The sequence below is a fragment of the Sycon ciliatum genome, chromosome 5 (assembly GCF_964019385.1).
Source record: "Sycon ciliatum chromosome 5, ocSycCili1.1, whole genome shotgun sequence".
NCBI classification, from domain to species: Eukaryota; Metazoa; Porifera; class Calcarea; order Leucosolenida; family Sycettidae; genus Sycon; species Sycon ciliatum.
The window spans coordinates 12,510,774-12,529,489 of record NC_088647.1 but is presented as its reverse complement, the minus strand read 5'-3'; the positions used below and the strand labels follow the sequence as shown (position 1 = coordinate 12,529,489).

At 46.0% G+C, this 18,716-nt stretch overlaps 2 protein-coding genes across 2 annotated transcripts in view; one reads left to right on the top strand and one right to left on the bottom strand.

The window, feature by feature from the left end:
• Positions 1-1,317: 1,317 nt before the first annotated feature.
• Positions 1,318-14,493, bottom strand: LOC135817637 (uncharacterized). The gene is made up of 8 exons (XM_065330860.1): positions 13,678-14,493; positions 10,787-10,870; positions 6,621-6,800; positions 6,186-6,325; positions 5,005-5,155; positions 4,326-4,373; positions 3,502-3,592; positions 1,318-1,714 (listed from the first exon to the last, which is right to left on the bottom strand). Exons 1-8 carry the CDS (start codon positions 14,035-14,037, stop codon positions 1,611-1,613), a joined length of 1,158 nt encoding a protein of 385 aa, XP_065186932.1. The 5' UTR covers positions 14,038-14,493; the 3' UTR covers positions 1,318-1,610.
• Positions 14,494-15,821: 1,328 nt separating this feature from the next.
• Positions 15,822-18,716, top strand: part of LOC135817636 (uncharacterized) — a 3,120-nt gene continuing 225 nt past the window's right edge. Inside the window, exon 1 of the mRNA XM_065330859.1 lies at positions 15,822-18,716. This exon is cut by the window's right edge and continues 225 nt beyond it. Within this exon, the coding sequence (XP_065186931.1) occupies positions 16,577-18,034 (1,458 nt within the window). The 5' untranslated portion in view covers positions 15,822-16,576 and the 3' untranslated portion in view covers positions 18,035-18,716.

Here is an 18,716-nt window from a genome sequence, read left to right as displayed (position 1 = left end):
TGCACTGACACAGGATGGGTTTGCGTTGGCAATGCGATACGGCAGTCATTCCACATCATGAGTTACATGTTTATGTAATTTATATTGTCGCTCGTCCAGCAACGTCAAGGCTCTGCATGTAAACACAGGAGAACACCATAATAAAAAATACTACTCATACTCAGGGGATAATATTATAATTTTGGATTAGCAATTTCGTGCCATTTATGGGTTCCTGTCTAAACCATGCCGTGATATTGATTTCTATCTGCTCACAGAGTACCTTGTATTGTAACAATGCTCTGCATAATCACTACCCTCCGCCAATTATTAGATTCACACAATATCCACAACGTATGCAACACAATGCTGTCTATTGACACTACTTCGAACTGAAATACTTACTACTCTTCTCCCGTTTTCAGCTCCCTCTACCTTATGAATACTCTACATTACTGGTTTCGTTTCTACCCTTTCCATTGCTGCCAGCTCCCAGTCTTTTTCAATGCACAGCACCACCTTGAAATTTTTGTGATTTGATGTACACATACTTTGAAGTTGAAATTCGAACTACATGATCAGATTTTTGTTCCACATTTTCTATTTATTTTTACTTCAAGCACAACCCTACCGATGAAGGGAAAAAAGCAGCAGAGAGACACCTACTGAGTCTAATGACTACCACTGTCAGTTCTCAAACAAAAACAATTTTTGTCAAATTGAAAAATCTCACCTGTTAGTGTTGCTCACTAGCCACTTGTGACTAGAGAGTTGTTCGTCCACGAAATTTGCAATATGCCACTACGGTACCAGCAAGAGTAGGTAAGTTGGCATAGAACAACAGCTATGCACAGCCATGTTCATCTCCTCTTCACTTTGGAAGGCAGTACACCCTTCATACCTCGACATTGCCTTGGGGTGGAAGCAAATTCACCATGAGTTTTCCAATTCGCTACAATCGATCTCGGGGTGATGATCGTGTCTTCTTCATCACCACTGCAGCCTGGACAGCCTTCGGGAAGACATGTGTCACTCTCCTGCTCAACAAATTCCTACATCTAGATTTGGTTACCGTCAGGGAACGAAATAGAGCTGCAAAACACCAAAGTAATTGTTTTCTTCCATTCAATTACATTGCTGAGCATGCACAGCATGGTGACAGCTAAGCAGTACGCACGTCATCAAGCCCAATTTCCAAATATGGAAGGTGTTATTTATGAAATTTGACACGGTTCCTCTTCTCTGATCGGCTCGAGACATAGCTCATCGGAATCAGTGCCCAATTCCCCTTCGGATAAGCCATACTTATTTTTGGCGTTCAGTTTCCCTTTAACTGAATATGCCCATAAAGTCATGTTCTGAGACTGCATGTTGGAGTTAGATTTCATTTCGTAGCTAATGTGCCATAGCTCATAACACCTGAAAGAAATAATCCAATACACCCATCAAAAGCCAATATTGATATACAGCTGCACGTGATGAAGAACTCAATCAGAACTGAGTGACACTGCCTGTCATTCCAATAGAGTCATATGCGTGAGGAACAGACTAAAATATACGATGCTGTTATCATTTGAGAAAATAGATGTGTAATTCTGATAAAAATCAGTGCAGCACTGCCATGCCGCTGTCTAGGAACGATCCCAGACCAGACCGGACATAATAGCGTAAGCGTCTGGTGCCGATGCCGATACAGGTCTATATGATACTTCCCACAGGTCTAACGGAACAATCACTGAATGAAAAACACAACACGCAAACCAAACAATGAAGCAGAAGAGATTCAATGGTAGAACAAAAATCGCAGCAGTGGGAAGAAATAGTTCAGAACCGTCCATCCAAACCCCAACCACCACCCCTGCCCAAGCAATTACTTTTATAGCCTGCTCAGGATGGCATGTCAACAATGATTGGCCATGTTCAAGTCCGATCCAACTCGGGTAAGCATTCAGTAAGTGGTGAGGCCAAACTTGCCAGAATAGTCAGCCTAGTTTTGCCATAAGCCTCTAGCTGAACCTCTGGCCAAAAGTGCAAAATCTATCCCAAACCCCGACCACCACCCCTAGTGATTACTTTGTAGCTTCCACATTGGTCAAACTGTCTCAGCCAATAGGAGTCTTTCACGGACTGCTTCACACCTGGAACTCAGATCAATGGTGGAGCAGAACTGGCACCAACTCAACATCTCAACATGCATTTCACGCGATAAATCAATTTCAGTTGCGGCTATAGAGGTCAATAAGTGCAGTCTGTAGACGCCGGTCGCGCTTACTAGTATTATGGTTTGGACATGTCATTTGCGAAGGGAAGGACACTGTGTCCTACAAAGCCCTTCACATGCCAATGAAGACAACAGATATAAAGAAGCCCAGAGGTCGCCCAGTGACCAGATGGGTAGACAGCATAAGGAATGGCCTTTTACTTCTCAACATGTCTCTTTTGGAAGCGGAGCAATTTGCCTCAGACAGAACGCACTGGCTCGACGGTGTTGACAGATGCATGACCCTCATTTTATTTTTTTCATAGGAGCTATATGCTTCTGTATTATTATTATTATGGAAAGAGAAAAAAGAAAGAGAAAAGGACCTAACAGTTTCTAGTTATGACTAACAGTCCACCAAGGTAACGAGATAATATACAGTCAAATAGTGCGACAACAAGGCACAAAGGGATATTGAGACATTCGACGACCTGACACCTAGCTCCAACACGTTATCCCTGTCAGTTTTGTGCCTTGTTGTCACACTATTTGACTGTATACTGTAAGACATGTTATTATAACGAGTCGCAAATTTAACGATTGTGCAAAATTCATAGGTTAACGAGAAGATATGTTAACGATCTTGCAGTATTCTGCCATATCCACACACAGCATATATGAAGCAGTACGGCCTCAACGGATCTTATTATAACGAAGAAATGTCATCCGTTAAAACGTTTGATTTGCTTCCTCGTTATATATACATGTCTTACAGTATAATCTCGTTGCCATGGTGGACTGTTAGTCATAACTAGTAACTTTTAGGTCCTTGTCTCCTTACATATTACTATTGGCTCAACATCCGAGTTTGTATTTTTTTTTACAGGTTGTACGAATGATTCAGGAGGTGAGTCAGTGGCGCTAACAAGAGTATATAACCTCCCAAGAGTGTGCAACTCTTCATATGGGTCTCCGACGGCGAACACACATGCCTTGCATCACTACAGCATGCCCAAGTGACTAGGCATTGGTTGCACTATCCAAAATTCAAGACAGCTAGGCTGCGATTACATCATCAGTTGGGATGCTCTGGTGAAGTCGCGGCAAAGCCCTGCACTAGCAACTCACGCTGCATACATAGCGCCCACAAGCAGCTCAGCCCACCCCATGAAATCATTCGCACCTCTGCACTAGCGGCAATTACCATGCAAACACTATGAATAGTTAAACGGGTGTTCACTGATAAGAACTGAAGTGGATATGAAGCAAAATGAATTGAATTGATATGGAAGCAGTGTGGGGACTACTGAGCCGGGACTTACAGAAATCATTTTCACCAAGGTAGACGTCAAATGTCTGGCACTTTGAGCATTCTCCCACCGGAGATATAGTGTAGTGGAGCTCACCAGATACCTGAACAATAGTACACATGCACGCACACACACATACACACACACATACACACGCACGCACGCACACGCACACACACACACACACACACGCATAATGCCATATATCCACAATCATTATATTCCTATTCATGATGACATACCCACTGGCAGAGATTTCTACAGTATTTCTTAGATACGTTGCACCCAGCGTACACAATCTGCACTTTTTTGGGGGGATCTTTGCCGTATAGTTTCAGTGCGTTTTACCTGAGTAATAAGTCACCCTTGATTGGAAGTCGGACACAGATGCGAGAACCTGATATCAAACCGGCGTTCGGATATTGTATTAAAAAGGCGTTGATAGTTTGGAGCTACATACGACCAAGACACTTGGAGAAATGCCAGTGTCGTGAAGAGGGCATAGACATTTTGCACCACGAAGGCTCCGGGTTCTTCGGAGGTTCAGAAGAGTTTGTACATTCAAAGCCTGGCTTGAGAGCACGGGAACATCTGTACACAGTTCTATTGCACGTCTACGTTTCTTGACAAGCATTCCACACAGTTCACATAGTGACAATGAGTGAAGCAGAATGTCTAATATTATAGTGTATAATAGAACACTACAGCATGCAGGACGTGTATTCAGTGTCTTAGCTGCACTAGTAACATATGACATGTATCTGCATGACAGCACTGTTCCGATGCACCAGTCATGTGCACAATGACTATACGAGTACGTGCAGTTACTTGCATACCTGTCCAATCCAAACTGCCAGGTCATTCTCTCCTTGCACAAGGCCAAGCTGCAAAAACCACAATGCACAAATTGAAATTACACAATATTGGATACATGCATCTGTCCCAAGCACTGTCTAATACCATATTATTACAGTAACTGCATGGCAGTGCGGTATACAGAAGCAGCATGATAGAAGAGATAGTGTGTTACTCAGTTCCAGGTCTACATTACCAGTACGAGTGTGCGTGTGTGTGTGTGTGTGTGTGTGTGTGTGTGTGTGTGTGTGTCTGTGTGTGAGAGAGAGAGAGAGAGAGAGAGAGAGAAAGAGAGAGAGAGAGAGAGAGAGAGAGAGAGAGAGAGAGAGAGAGAGAGAGAGAGCAAAAGGATAACAACAGTATACTATAAATATCTCGACGAGATTGATGAAAAGGCTAAAACACAGCCAGAGAGTCATTTCTTCGGTCAGGACTGCCTCCTCCGCAATCTAAAAGGAAGTCTAAACATAACTGAAATACCCTACTGTGTATGCTGAAGCTACTGTTTTTGCTTCAAATCCTCCGTGTCCTCTGGGATAGGACAGTACTACTTCACAGGAGTATGCCTTTTTTTAGGAAGAAATAAGATTGTGTTAAACATCTGCAGGTGCAGGAAACACACAACTCCCACGAGACGCATGGTTAAGCCCCTGTTCTTACAGATTGAGACGTAAACTCTCCTGCTTCTTTCTTCTTCCCAAAGGACGTTATAACAGTGTTATACTGTGATGCCTCGGCTGCTGGTGGTAGGAAGTCTGGACGACGATACAGCTTACGGAATTCCTTGTAGGCTTTGATCTCACAGTTTTGCCTGGAAGGCAGAGAAAGCAGAAGAAACACATAATCAGCAAACATACCAATACAGGAGCGTAACTTTCCCCTCTTTGGGGGGGGGGGGGGGGGGGTGCAGGGCCGCTAGCTGTATCATGCGTGAAGGATGGCTGGCGCATTCATCGTGGTCATTATGTGCATGCTAAACCTTGGTCGAAATGTTTAGGGGGGGGGGGGGGGCACTTGCCTACGTGCCCAATGCGGGCTACGCGCCGCCTGCAATATTTACACTTGTAGAGCAATATATTCACGAGAGATCAAGCACAGTGCATGTAACAGTCACGTGGGATATGACAAATGTATTGCCCTTGTGATTGGGCAGTACGGGCTCCGATGCCCCTGCACTCACTGCACTCACGGCCAAATCCTATGTACAGAAGGATTGGTTTACAGTGCGTTTTTTAAAAGGTCACACATGGCCTTGAAACACAAATATGTGTAATTCAAACTGTCGCTACTTTGAGAATACTAGACCAAATTGTGCTATTGAAATTTGAAAGGTCTATCGGCATCACAAAAACGTTCAGCTGTCGTCTCGAAGAAACCCGAAGACGATACGAGGTCCTGGAGCCGAGTTGTGCCACGCGAACAAAAATAACGTCTCGAGTTCTAGGAGGGTGTAAAAATGCACTTTCAGCCGGGGATTTCCCCATTTCCGCATTTGCCTAGCCAGCCAGCTGTAGCGATGCAATCAGGCTACGATGATCCAGACGGGTCTTTGCAAGACTGGCAAACTCTTCCATGGGTAGCAACAACAAATTCCTACATGCCATGATTTCCTGGATTGCATGCCTCACAGCCAAACACTACAGTACTGTCGGTTGCCGAAGAACTGGGGGGGGGGGGGGGAGGTCAGCCTCCTAGCCTAGTCGGAGTCCGTTCTTATTTTCATGTACTACAGTCGATGGGCAGTTGAGACCTCGTGTATACATTGGTATGCTGTGCTTGATGAAATTCTAGCCCGGTCGTTCTTCGGCACCTGACAGTACTGTATAGTGCACCCTACTTACCACGCTGCTGAAAACGAAGTCACATCCTCTCGTTTGCCAAGAGCATCCAGTACGTCTTCGAAGGTGTCTCTTGGGCCGACAATCTGGCAGTGTGGACCTGTTGAAAAGTTGTCTCTCAGCACCTTTGATTCCTTATAGAGCTACAAAGAGAGAGAAGCCCAAGGACAGTACTACAGTAGATATACTCATACAGAACATAAGAACACCATGATACGCCGTTGCACCAGGCGTCCCTTGGACTGATAGGGACAGACTACGAGCACCCCATCACACAACACTTGGTAAAAGTCCTATGGAGCTAATTCCAATCCCATAGTCACAAAGAATTCTCACACGTCTTCAAGTAGCTTTGGAAAGATCTTTCTATGACAGCAATATACACCACAGAGAATGTTTCAAGCAGGCACAATAGCAGTGATATTCACATGGAAGTACCTTGTAAATATCATCAAGATCCAACTTGTTGTTGACTGCAGGCCAGGAGCCCAGTGCTTTCGTAATGACAACAGGAACTTGGATGTCCAGGAAGTCATTCATGATCACTGATGGTGAAGCTTCTGCAGCTGTTACACTCTCAATAGCATCACCTAATTCCTTGCAAATATCACAGCTCAGCTGAAAGGGAACAAGAGAAATGTCAAGAGCAGAGGCAGCTATTAGTTTGGCTCGAGCTGTTCGGCTATTATATAACGTGGCGCAACGATCACGTGGTCAGTGGCGACATTTGGCTTTGGTATCCCACACCATCATGCAGATTTGGCTGAGATTAACAAGGTAACAGGGGCGTCACAGCCGGTCCGGCTTTGGCCAGACCACTTTTTTTAACACAATGCCAACAGTGCCCAGAATGCAGGATTTTCACCCTAATTTCAAAATGTTCACGTGAGACACCCCGGACCCCCTCCAGCGGACCACCTCCAACTTCGGTGCTACGCGCCTGGGTAAAGGTGATCATAGTTGACATGTGTGCAGCTACTATGTTAGGTGAAGCCTTGCTTAGTAGTACGGAAACAGAAAAGCGAGCGCTCACTAGCGCGTAGGTATGTGCGGGTGGGTGCTGGACTATATTCGCAAAATATACCACATGGCCACATGGCCAAATCATCGTAGGTGAACAGCTGATAAGTGTTGCATGGTTTGCTACGCCAGGTGTTCGTTTCATGTATGGACTACAGTCTTACGATTGCGGTAACCACCACACGGTGACGCACAGTACCCGTGTGTTCAGTAAGCCATATACTACCACTGCAAGACAGCACAAAGCCAGGGCTTATGAGCAGAGTACTGAGTACCGTATTCTACCAATAGAAATCGACCCTGGGTATTAGTCGACCCCAGGTACATTTGTATATTAAAGCCCCATAATTGGAGCCTCCATGTCCCGGCTCAAGAGCAGCTAGATCCTGGTTATAAGCTGATTTTTAAATACGGTAGCTCTATTGTCTGCTGCTATAGATGATATGCCAAATAAGCGCTCGAAAAGTTGAGAGGGCATGCGATTGATGCGCCCAGGCTTAGCTTGTCAAGTGCATGGGATGTGCAAAGTACACGGATTTTAGGCTTGTTGCGCGCTTACGCGATCAGGTGCTGCACGTGCATGAATGGAATGCATGCAGTTCCACTGTTACCGCATTTTAGCATTCCGTCGGAGAAAAATTTCGGATGGAGAAAAGGAACTCTGACACCTTTGTGCATAGTTTACTTTCAATTTTTCATTTTGATACCCGGATATGGCAGTAAGAAATAGTACACCAGCAATTGCTTCTCGTTTTGCGAACCCACCTGTGGCCAAAGTGTGGGCGAAACGATTGCTAGATGGACTTTTGCTCAGCTGAAGACTTACGTGAGGGAGAGATACCGGTAGATGGAAAGCGAGATGATTTGTTGCAGAGGTAAGACCGAAAGATTTTATTTTATTCCCAACGCCCCAGAGCCTAGGACAGGGGACAATGATGGCAGTCGGCGCCGAGCAGCGAAAGGGCGATGAAAATCCGTTCCTCCTTCACTGGTCGCTACAGCAGCGAATACCTTGACACCATCTGCATCGGGAACAGAAGAAGCTGCTTCTCCGGTGAATCCATCAAATCATAGATGCTGCTCAACAAACAGACGCAGAATTTCCCGCTGAGGCCTGGACCCATCGCTCGGAGGATTAGCTATGTGGTGTTTCTGCTAGTGCTGTACTCCAGCATCTTCAGAATCGAGAAAGTACCTAACGACACAGAAACCATTCGGGGATGAGTCCTTCTTCTCGCCATTAGTTTAAAGTGTTGAGTGTTGCTTCCCAGAGCCAAATAATTCTGGACCGCAGAGATACTTTGTCAAGGCTAAGTGTTGGGCATCTCAAAAGAAGAAGAAGGAGAGCTAAGTGTGTGCTACAGTGCTAAACTAGAGAAAAGCATGTACTCGAAGTGATGTCTGCATATTGCACTTGCACTGCAGCATTGCATGCTCCTTCCACCACATAGTCATTATTGCATTGCTGCTGACCCTCAACTATTGTGAGATGAAAGGTCAATACCTGGCATATGCAACCTAGCAACAACAGCAATGGGGCCCAAGGGCCAAGGAACGTAGTTATGAAAACCCCTTATCAACCACCTGGGCATACTGACACTGGCAACATTGATTTGCTTTTGGACTGGGAAATCCCGCCTTCCTTATCCCACATCACAGAGAAGGTGCTCCTAACAGAGGCAATAGCAATAGAGCGCCGTCCCCAACAGCAGATTGGCAGCTGCATATGGCATAGGATGAGAAGCAAGACCCTGACTGTTTCGCGGCTTCACCTCATCCCTCACCCGAGTGAGATCACATCAGCGTTTCTTCCGTCATTGCTCCAGGCAACCAGTTTCTCATGTGCTTTCGCTATTAGTCAGGGCCAGCACAAATAGAAGTTGTTCTATTTGTATTGTATTTAATATTTTACTAGGGCAATCCCTGCAGACAATACGCCTTTTTTCAGGGTGCTCGAGGTAAGTGGGTAAAAAAAGTTGAATGAAAAACCGAGGCTGCATACTACGCCATTACCATGATTACGTATTGCTAAGGAGGTTACTGGTTGTTATAATATAACAGCCTTCTACGCAGCCTCTGCGGCATGCCGAAGGAGGCTGCCTAGCAGCACTCCGATGGAAGAAAACTCCAGCTATCAGAGACCAGGTACCTGTATGTTTCGCAAAGAGAAGCCATGTCGTGAAGAAGCATTAGGTAGGGCTAAAGCGAGGGTGTACTATCCCCTGTCCAACATTGTGCACTTGACAAGCTAAGCCTGCCAGGAGCATCAATCGCACGCCCTCTCAACTTTTCGAGGGCTTATTTGGCATATCATCTATTCAGATAGTGTTTGCAAGTGACCAGGAGTTGGAGGTGTCACAGGAGCAGGATGTGTAAGTCACCTACTACAATCCTGGAATTGCTTTTTAGCTAGCATTCATGTGAGCTTATAGCTAGCATTCATTGGAGCTGCAGGGATCTATCGGTATGGAGGAATGAATTACGCACAATGGCCTAGTTGGTACAGGTCTACTCTCCATATAACGTAATCTCTGGGACCACGCAAACATTATGTTATATTGAGAGTTATGTTATGTAGAAAACCGTGTGTAAAATACAAGATGCACCTCAAAATGAAGGGTATTACAAGGCGGGGTTAACCGTGCAAACATATACACACTGTACCACCATCGACATCAGATACCATCAATGCCGCAGAATATTATGCACATAGGACTAAACTGGCTAGCTACGGCTACAGCTTGATTGTGCCGCGCACGTGAATCTATCTACGTTGTATCGAGAGTGTACACATCGGGGACTGCGCCGTAGGGTGCGTTATGCCGAGGTTTACGTTATGTAGGACGTAAACTGGCCAAATTGCCTAGCTACAGCTACCGCTTGATCATACCGTGCACGTGAATTTATGTTGTATTGAGAGTGCGCACGTCGGGGACCGCCGTAGCGTGTGTTATGTCGAGGTTTATGTTATGTAGGATTATGTTGTGTAGAACAAAATTTGTATGGGAGTGATGCTGTTTCGGCGCGGGATTTGACTTTTTTATGTACTAACGAGGTTTATGTACAAGTGAGAGTTGTTATATCGAGAGCAGACCTGTACCAGCAAGTCTCTTGCTCCGGCTCTTTTTCTTCTTCTTTTTTCCGTTGACCATTTCAAATTCTCTGACTTGTAACAGCTAGGTGACTGTTCATTCTTCACTGGCCACATTTCAGTAACAAGAGTCCACTGTGAAAACGATGAGCCTTGGACTTCGCAAGCCTGTTTCTGCCAATTCTTGCCTTGAAATCTGATTCTAAATCGGCAACGGTGGGTTTTGACCCACCACTCTGCACAATACGATAACTTAGTCACAACAATAAACCTGTCCTGATCACATAACCTGGCCAAGATCATGCTTTGTAATTCCGCTATCTTTGACTTTTGCAATTCCAAACTTTGACTAGAAAGGGTTACATGGGCATTCTGAAGAAATTTGCTAATATGTGGTAGAAAAATCCAAGTCCGCCACGTTATCAATTTCTGAATGCATCATAGGGTGATCTTGAAACATGGTCTCCACCTAACAGTGTGTACTGTGGCTAACCTCTTGAGTTGGCTCCTCATACAACGGGTTGTTGACAAGGCATTGGTCATTGTACATCTTGGTGAAATCGTAGTACGGAATAAACTGCAAACACATAACATGCCAAATTCCGTGTTTCTTACAGCTGAAGACATGTGAAGTTTACATAAACACAGTCATAGTGAATAAGACTGATTCCCTGCCACCATGTTAAACACAGCCTGGCATGGTGTTGCGCCGTATACCTGAAAACACTGGACGGTGAATGGGTGCACAAGATGAAACCGGATTGAGGAGATTTGTCAGTGTATTGTTGTAGGCGTGAACACCATCATGTATACAGGCAAGTTTACGAAGTCAATCCAGACAAGGAAGATTGCCCATTGCTAGGTTTGTTGGCACCTAAATGTCCCCAACAGCAGTGGGAACAAATCGGAGTTTGTATACAGTAAAGTCTGAAGAAAAAAATTGACTGTCACCACCAGTTTGCATACAGTAAATATTATTTCAGAAAGCTTACTGGGGAGTAAGACTTCTTATTCATCTTGAAACACTTGACTGACACAAGCCTGAAAAACTCCTCTTGTTAGGGGATAAGAATTAAAAGCTAGGGCTGAAACAATCGTGGATTTTCACCTATCGATTACTCTTTGGCTTAACGATCGATTAAGCGATCATAATTGTTAGTGAATCATTGAGGGTCAGAATTTTGTGCAAAAATTACTCTATTTCCACACGCTTTGTCTTCATGATACCAAAAATCTGCATTAGTGAAAGACTCGGTAGCTCCCGAAACATGGGAGTTTTGAAGTCAATTGAACCTCAAAACATGAACCATACCCCTGGCAACTGCATACTCACAGCGGAAACTGATTTAAACAAACTCCACAAAACGGGGGGGGGGGGGGGGGGTCAGTACCTTTTGGACTCAGGATCCCATTACTGATTCAAACAAACTCCACAAAACGAGGGGGGGGGGGTTCAGTACCTTTTGGACTCAAGATCCCTAACGAGTAATCTATAACGTAACGATTTGTTGATTGTTAAGGAATCATCGATCGATGACCGAGTAATTGGTATAATCGTTTCAGCCCTAATTAAAACCCATTATTTTTTCTTTGTCTGAGTGGCAAAGCGAAAGTCCTCTGGAAAGGGGACATAACGATGCATCTGTGTGGCTGAGTCATCAAACATTTGGTGGACCTGAGCTGTGGAGGCTGGATCAATCGGCCAGTAATCGAGAGCTCCTTGGCTGGATCCCCACTCCCCAGTAGGCGCTACCTGACTTTTCCGGCTCAAGTCAGAAGAGTTTCAATTCAAATTATATCTTATTATCATGTCCACTAATCTTTGTGCTACCAATCACAGTCAATCAAAATACCAGTACTACAATTTGTCACTTGTCTATAAAATGACTCCACCCTTGTACATGCCTGCCAACCTTTGTGAACACAAAGCCAGTACTATGAAAATAGTGAATAACGGACTGATGTTTTGGAAAAATGTAAGCATATGTGTGTAGCATGCATCTGTTTGAAGTGATTCGGTCGTTTGTTTCTTTTATAAAGTGATGAGAATGTTAATTCACTTAAAATTGGACACATTCATATCATATCATATGTTAGGTTTACGGTTCTGATCACTGTGGAAATTGGTAGTCGAATGTAGCGAACCATGAGGACGCGAGTAATTATCTCTGCTTGTGGTTCAGAAGAAGAGTGCCCTCTAACATGCGAAAAGAAAAGAAAACGAACAGATCGGTTTCCGGACAATAGGGTGACCAATTTCGTTTATTGGTTTAGTTGACCAGAAACAAGCCATGCATCTAGCCTCACGTCATACAGAAACAAGCCATGCATCCAGCCTCACGTCACACGCCATGCATCCAGCCTCACGTCATACTTGGTTACCGATCAGATACTCTAGGCTCCTCACTAATCAGGTTTGAATACAGTCTTGCGACACCACCACGGTTTCGTCTAAGGTCAATTTTCAGGATGATAACGGGGCAAAAAATGGGGAGGGTTTTCTTGGTCGTCGGGCGGGCCGTCGGGTTAGCACCTCGACATTGGGCCGGTTGGCAGGTATGCCTGTGCATATGAATGCAGGGCCGGCGCCACTGGTACGGCCGGTACGGCCATGGCCGTACCAACTTCCCAAAAAGCCGGTCCGCATGGAACGTCCAAAATCGGGGAGAAACAGTTTTGATGTATGATTTTTGTACAGGGAATCGCCCAGAGTGCAGGATTTGCCGTCTAAATTCCAAAAACATTCTGGGGGAGGACCCCCAGACCCCCCTTAAAGATGGCCCTTCGGCCGCACCGCTCTGCAGAAGCTGCCTCCGGTCCTGGAATGCAGCGACATACCCTTTTAGACCATTGTACAGCAAGTGTGGTACTGTAGCAGGTATTGACATCTGTTGAGAAGTCAAGCGGCCACGGGGCGCTGGCCTTGCAGCCGCGAGCACTGCTGGTCCATTTTACAGCGTGTACATGAACCACAGGGTATGTTCACGCTTAGGCATAAAGGCATAAAGGGCGCAGACTTCACGCTAAGGCATAAAGGGCGCAGACTTTCCACAGGATTTCAAGGACAAGTACATTGTGGTACGAAAAAGGATTATTTGTTTTCACGCAGACTCTCCGTGAATTGACTACTGTAAGACATGTATATATAACGAGGAAGTAAATCTAACGTTTCAACGGATGACATTTCTTCATTATAATAAGATCCGTTGAGGCCATACTGCTTCATATATGTTGTGTGTGGATATGCCGAATACTGCAAGGTCGTTAACTTATCTTCTCGTTAACCTATGAATTTTTGGACAATCGTTAAATTATTTGCGACTCGTTATAATAACATGTCTTACAGTATGCATTGTAACCATTAACAATTATTGTGTTCTTTACCTGTATGCTTGCCAATCTAGCGTGGGCTGATATCCAGTTGTAGGTGGGGTTGAAGTAAAATGCTCCGCAGAGGCTGGCTACCAGGAACGAATAAATGCACACGTATCGTAGTAGCTTCTTCCTTCGCACTTGATGTGCAGCGTTTTGAAAATAGCCAGCACACTGCCGTGTCTCGTGATCGTTCAGCCCTGCTGAGCGGCATCTCGCCAGCAAATCTTCCAGCTCCTCATTTATCAGCTTTACCTTCTCACTTTTTTGCAGGAGAATTTCCTTGGACGTTGATGAAGCTCTAACAGAGCTAGTTGCAGCTGGTTCCGCTGGTTCTGTTTGTGTGGTTGCCTTGCCTTTCTCCTTGCCCATCGCAACGATATTGGATACCCGCCAAAATACCCTAGGAAGATCTAAAATGATGAACCGATCAAAATGCGACCACTAAGTCTAAAGCAACAAAGAAAGCTCGATTCAACAGAAACGCTACACTGACATCTATCGCATTGATTACTAGTTCACTCCGGGAAACCGTTTCTACTGCACTGGTACTAGTGGTAGCGCTGCATGTAGCGTTCTTCTTCTTGTTGCAGTCTCGAGCGGGCTGTTTCGGCGAGCTATCGGCGCCGGCCCGTCTGTTCTTCCACACAGTTAGCAAATGTAACTACTAGTCTAGTTTTGTAACTACTTATAATAATTGTAGACTACTACAGTACTAGTAGTTCAGCATAGGTCATGTAGCACTGCGACTCCTGTACTCAGTCAGTGGTCATCGCATCATGGTTTCTTCACAGCCTCACAGCCTAGGTCAGTAGAGTCATCTGGTCATGGATGCGTGAAAACTAAGTTTACTTCGCCTACATCAGATTAGAGATGTTATGTGACCTGGTGACATGTCGTCGGTGTTGATCGCGATCGATCGGTGGTGAAGTGTTTTGCTCCCGTACTACTACTACTACTACTAGTACTACTACATGTACTGGGCCGTAGATCTACTTCTCACGTGCGCTCTGATTAGATGCACCAGTATACCATGGTATGGTGACTATACCAGTCTACAAATTACAATGTAGTATAGTCTTTGATTCGTTGAGATCGAGTAAAAGCGACTCCTTGACATGCACTGCACTGACTGTCGACATGACATAGTCATTGTCTTCATGTAGAATCTACTACTACTAGTACTAGTAGTAGTAGATCTACCGGTAGATACATGCTCCAAAGCTAGCACAATCATAATGTGTATCGATAAAAAAAAGGTTGGAGAAGTTTTCAATTTCCGGGAAGTCAGAACTGTAAACTAGGAAAGGAGAGACTTCCTCATCATGTTTCAACTAACTTTTATAAGTACATGGACATGTACGTCGACCCTTATGGGGCGGAACCCGGGGTATCTCTTCTGGCAGAAGTTCTGCTCCGCTCATGATCATGTTGGGCTTGTGGCTTGACTTCAAGTAAGTATTAGTTCAACTCGATCAATGAGCCATGGTCTTTGCCTTTTGCCCATTTTGCAATTTTTGGCCGCTCGCGTAGCAAGACACAGAAGCATGCTAGCACTGAAGTAAAAATGCATTGCATTGGCATAGGATCGCGCGGCTCCCGCGTCCGGATCATGAAGTACGGAAGTCTGCAGATCTAGATGATTGTCTGTAGAGTGTAGTCTAGAGTAACAGTTGTGGCAAGTGACCCTGTGGCCAGGGCCTGTACTGGGCCTGGCTGGGGAGAGGGGGTAAACGGGTGCCAGGGCAGGATGCTCATTGACCTAACGCGGTTAGGTTCTTGGAGAAGAACTAATATTTGCTGGCAGTGTCGGTGTCCGTCGTGGTGTTGCCTGTTGGCTTGCTACACGGTATCTACGCTGAGATGGGGGAGGAACAACTAGAAAGTTAGTTACTTTGAACACCGGCCGGTCGGCCGATCAGCATTGCTCTTCGCGTCGCGCTGAAACCTGCGGCAGGGATCGAGTAGATACATGACTTTCGTACATGTCATGATCAAGCCTCATATCAAGGGTAGATCTACCATGCGGATCTACAGTCTGACGGTATCATGCAAACTGCCACACACACGTAGATCCACACGCCGTGTCCTTGCCTTGGCCAGTCGAATGACCAGTGGAACGGGCTTGGCGAGAGCACGTCGCCTTGTCGGAAGTTTCGCGCTACACAGCCCGCAGTAAAGTAACATTAGTTCTTACTCGCTCCGTCTCCGCACAACGGTGGCGACCATGTTGCTGCAGAGTGTTACAGCTGTTGACAGTGTTGATGAGTGCTAGCTATCCCGTCCTTGACTTTGTGTAACATTCAACGCGACTACGAGCCACGAAGAGCTAAATCGAGCGCGTAGATCACATGTGCAGTGGCCCAAAAGTGGGCATAGCACTATTACTATTACTATTAGCAGCATGGGCCTTCGGCCTTCGGTAGACCATGCATGGTAGACTAAGACGTAGACGGAGAACTCGCGAAGTGCTAACCAGTGCTAGCGAGTAGCGGTTACTTTTCAGTGGTGCTGAGTTTGTCACCTACTGTGACCTAGTGACAGTAGAGTAACGGAGTCAGTCAGTGGGTGCATACCAGCCGTCACATCAGGCGGTTTCGTAGCTGAGTGGTGGTCACACTCTACTCGCAGTCCTTTCGCCCAGGTTGGCATATGTTTACGGGTGTGTTTCCTTGAAATCACGACACACAGCCAGGAGGCAGCAGGTCGGTTGCAGTGTTGAGCAGTCTGGACAGAAGTTGTGAGCGACAAGAAACGCTCTCAGGATCCAATAGTCGGAAGACACAACAACAAGTACTCTTGGTTTCTCCAGCCCCTGAAAACTTTGCAGTGAAAAGTCAAACCTGCCATCAGGGTGTGATCGTAAGGCAAAATTGTGAGTTTGTGCGAAGGAAATAGTTTGTCGGAGAGGATGCCTGACGGCGGAATTGCTCGGCTCAAACAAGGGTGGCTGATCAAGCAAGGTGGTCGAGTCAAGAACTGGAAGCGGCGATTCTTCGTTCTGGATGGCAACAGGAGGCTAACGTACTATGTCAGTGAGGCTGATGCACGAGCTGGTGTCAACCAACTTGGAATTATCGACCTGGATAAGGCGCTGTTTGTCAAGCCACGGGGAACACAAGCTCGAGGCTCAGCGAATATTGCATGGCCTGCAAGTGTGTCCAGTGACTTCTGCTTCATGATCATCACGAACGACCGTAACTACGGTATTTACTCGGATATCAGTGTAGATGATTGTCGAAACTGGGTCAGTGCTTTGCAGGCTGTTCGAGGCAATGTTGATAGCAACGAAATCATGGTAGAGATCAGTGCGAACAACGGAGCAGGTGGAGAAGATGAACAGACGGATCACTATGGAGCAGCTGCTGCGTATCCAGGCAGACCACGTGCGAATACAGTTGCTGCTGTCAACGCGTACAAGGCCATGCCTGAGCGGTATAATATGCCACCAGACCTGCTGCCAAAGGTGGTTGTCATGTATGCACGCTGGCATCGTGTCCTGGAGCGAAGCTTGGAGAGTCTGGCAGAGCACTTCAACGTGAAATCCTTCAAACTAGAATGCGATATGACAGAGCTGTACGCACGAGCTCCAAAAGCGATGCGAAACCGATTGGGTGAGCTCGTCTTTGGTGACTACATCGATGAACTGCGATACAATCTGATGGACTTAGTCGGCAACGAACCTGTAGGAAAGATAGCGTTTGTGGAAGCAACACAAAAGAGAGTAATCAAGTTTCAGTATGGTGACCTGGAGCCTGACGAGGTGGTGAGGGCGCAACCAGTGAACGGCATCATTCGGCTCACCGTACCGGCGAAGCAACTCGGCAAGGGGGTCCACCTGACGGGCAAGCATTTCTTCGACAGGATTGTGGTTGGCGTGGACGACTTTGTGTGCGGTGGCCAGCTGAAAGGACTGCCGCTGCCCCATGCCATGGACGTGTGCAGAGCACGCAAGAACTGCACGGCCGCACTGCAGCGAGTCACCAAGCTTCTCTCGCTGGAAGTACCACTGCTCTTCAAGTGCAATTACCAGTCAGTACACAACCTAGCTGAAGGATATCTCGCAGTACGCTCGCACCTTGGCACCGTCATCATCAAAAACCTCCTGACGGAACTTGGCAATGCTGTTCACACGCAAGTACCCCCGTTGAAGCGACTATCTTTCGGCGGAATTATTACCGCTCATCGTGTTGTGTTTGAGATGGCAGATGATGACGATGCCAAGGAGACAGCCACGATCAACCACAACGGAGACCTTGTTCTGGCAGCTGGTCTCAAGAAGCTGCAAGAGCTTGCTGTGTACGGTCGGCCAGGGCATTTCAACCTCGCATCCCTGGTGAAGTTGTGTGGCGAGGAGAGCTCGATGTAAGTGCTCCAATGTCCACTTCGTCTGCTGTTGGCTGTGGGCGATGCATAATCCTTGGACGTAGTCAGTTACTAGCATCACAACTGCTGCCGCTGCTGCATTCGTACTCAGTGTGTTGGTTGAGTCCAGGTGAGTCGGCTGTACTGTGGTGGCACAGACTGCATGCCGCTTCGGACTATACAAGGGTGTTGTACTGCAGTGCAGCAGTTTGCTCATGCCTCATACTTGATCTCAGAACTTGGCATTGATGTAAAGGCTGCTGTTGATACAGACCCGGGGCAACACTGGCTCTGGCTTGTTTATACGCCATGATGATCCGTCTGCACATCCCATCCATAATTAGACACAATTCTGCTGGAGAAAAAATTACAATGCCGTCATTTGAAGAAGTGTCTGAAATCCACATAGCACAACAAAACTGTTTCTACTTTCAAGTATAAATTGAAAACACTAATGCTTATAGAGCTTGGGGTCCACTAGTGATTGCCATTATTATCTTGAATTTTGAATTCTGGACTATCAATTTCCCCAGAAACTAAGTACTCATGCTGGCCGATATTTGGCATTTCAAAGTGCAAAAAGTCAACTGTCTAATTAAACTGTTTATGTCATAACTGTCTGCATCCTACAGTAGGAGCATGGACTTTTCAATTGAATCATGCGTGTGCCGTGATACACATACTGT

Bases quoted from the DNA above. Each gene is read 5' to 3' on its own strand.
- LOC135817637 (XM_065330860.1), bottom strand. From the start codon at position 14,037: ATGGGCAAGGAGAAAGGCAAGGCAACCACACAAACAGAACCAGCGGAA. The intron at 6,326-6,620 runs GTACTTCCATGT...CTCTCTTTGTAG, and splicing joins ATCTTGATGATATTTACAAG to CTCTATAAGGAATCAAAGGT. The intron at 5,156-6,185 runs GTAAGTAGGGTG...TCTGCCTTCCAG, and splicing joins ACTTCGTTTTCAGCAGCGTG to GCAAAACTGTGAGATCAAAG.